At 73.9% G+C, this 677-nt stretch overlaps 1 protein-coding gene across 1 annotated transcript in view; it reads right to left on the reverse strand.

Annotated features, from left to right (window-relative positions):
• Window positions 1-671, reverse strand: part of CUNH9orf78 (chromosome unknown C9orf78 homolog) — a gene marked incomplete at its 3' end in the record, with an annotated part of 5731 nt that extends 5060 nt beyond the window's left edge. Inside the window, exon 1 of the mRNA XM_009287012.1 lies at window positions 564-671. Coding sequence (XP_009285287.1) covers window positions 564-646 — 83 coding nt within the window. The remainder of the gene's footprint in view (window positions 1-563) is intronic.
• Window positions 672-677: the final 6 nt, after the last annotated feature.

Raw genomic sequence — 677 nt, forward strand, 5'->3', positions numbered from 1 at the left:
CCCGGCCGGCACGCCCCGGAGGAAGGCGAGAAGTCTCCGTGGAGCAGACCTTCCCCAGCTCCCGGAGCGGCCGGGGGCCCCGGCAGGTTCAGACGCCCCCGCTGCCCCCGCGGGGCGGAGCCGGCTTCCCAGCCGCCCCCCGCCCGGCCCCGTACCCGGGTGGCGACCCCCCCATCGCCGCGGGAGAGGGCTCCGCTCGGGCGGCTGTGCCACGGGCCTGCGCGGGGCTGCGGCCGGACCGCGGCGGGGGCGGGTATGACGGTGGGACGTCACAATGGGAGACAACGTGACGGCGTGGCGTGACGATATAACGGTCTGACGCCATGCGGTGACATGACGGTGCGGCACGACGATGTGATGATGTGACGCAACGCTGCAGCACGACGGCGTAACGTGACGATAAGACGACGTGACGCGATGGCGTGACACGACGGGACACAGCACTGCTGGACTAACGCAGACCCGGGGTCCCCTCCCCGTCCCCGACCCCCCCAGGGCCGGGCGCGCCCGAACGCCCCGGGAGAGGTGGGCCCAGCCGGGCTCTCCGCCGGCTCCCGACCCACCTGACCTCCTCAGCGACCTGCTCGTCCTCCTCCTCCTCCTCGGAGTCCTCCCTCCGCCGGCGGAAGGACTTCTTGGTCGGCATGGCGCCGGCTGCTGCGCTGCGGCACGGCCGC

The sequence above is a fragment of the Aptenodytes forsteri genome, unplaced genomic scaffold (assembly GCF_000699145.1).
Source record: "Aptenodytes forsteri isolate BGI_AS27 unplaced genomic scaffold, ASM69914v1 Scaffold136, whole genome shotgun sequence".
Taxonomy (NCBI): domain Eukaryota; kingdom Metazoa; phylum Chordata; class Aves; order Sphenisciformes; family Spheniscidae; genus Aptenodytes; species Aptenodytes forsteri.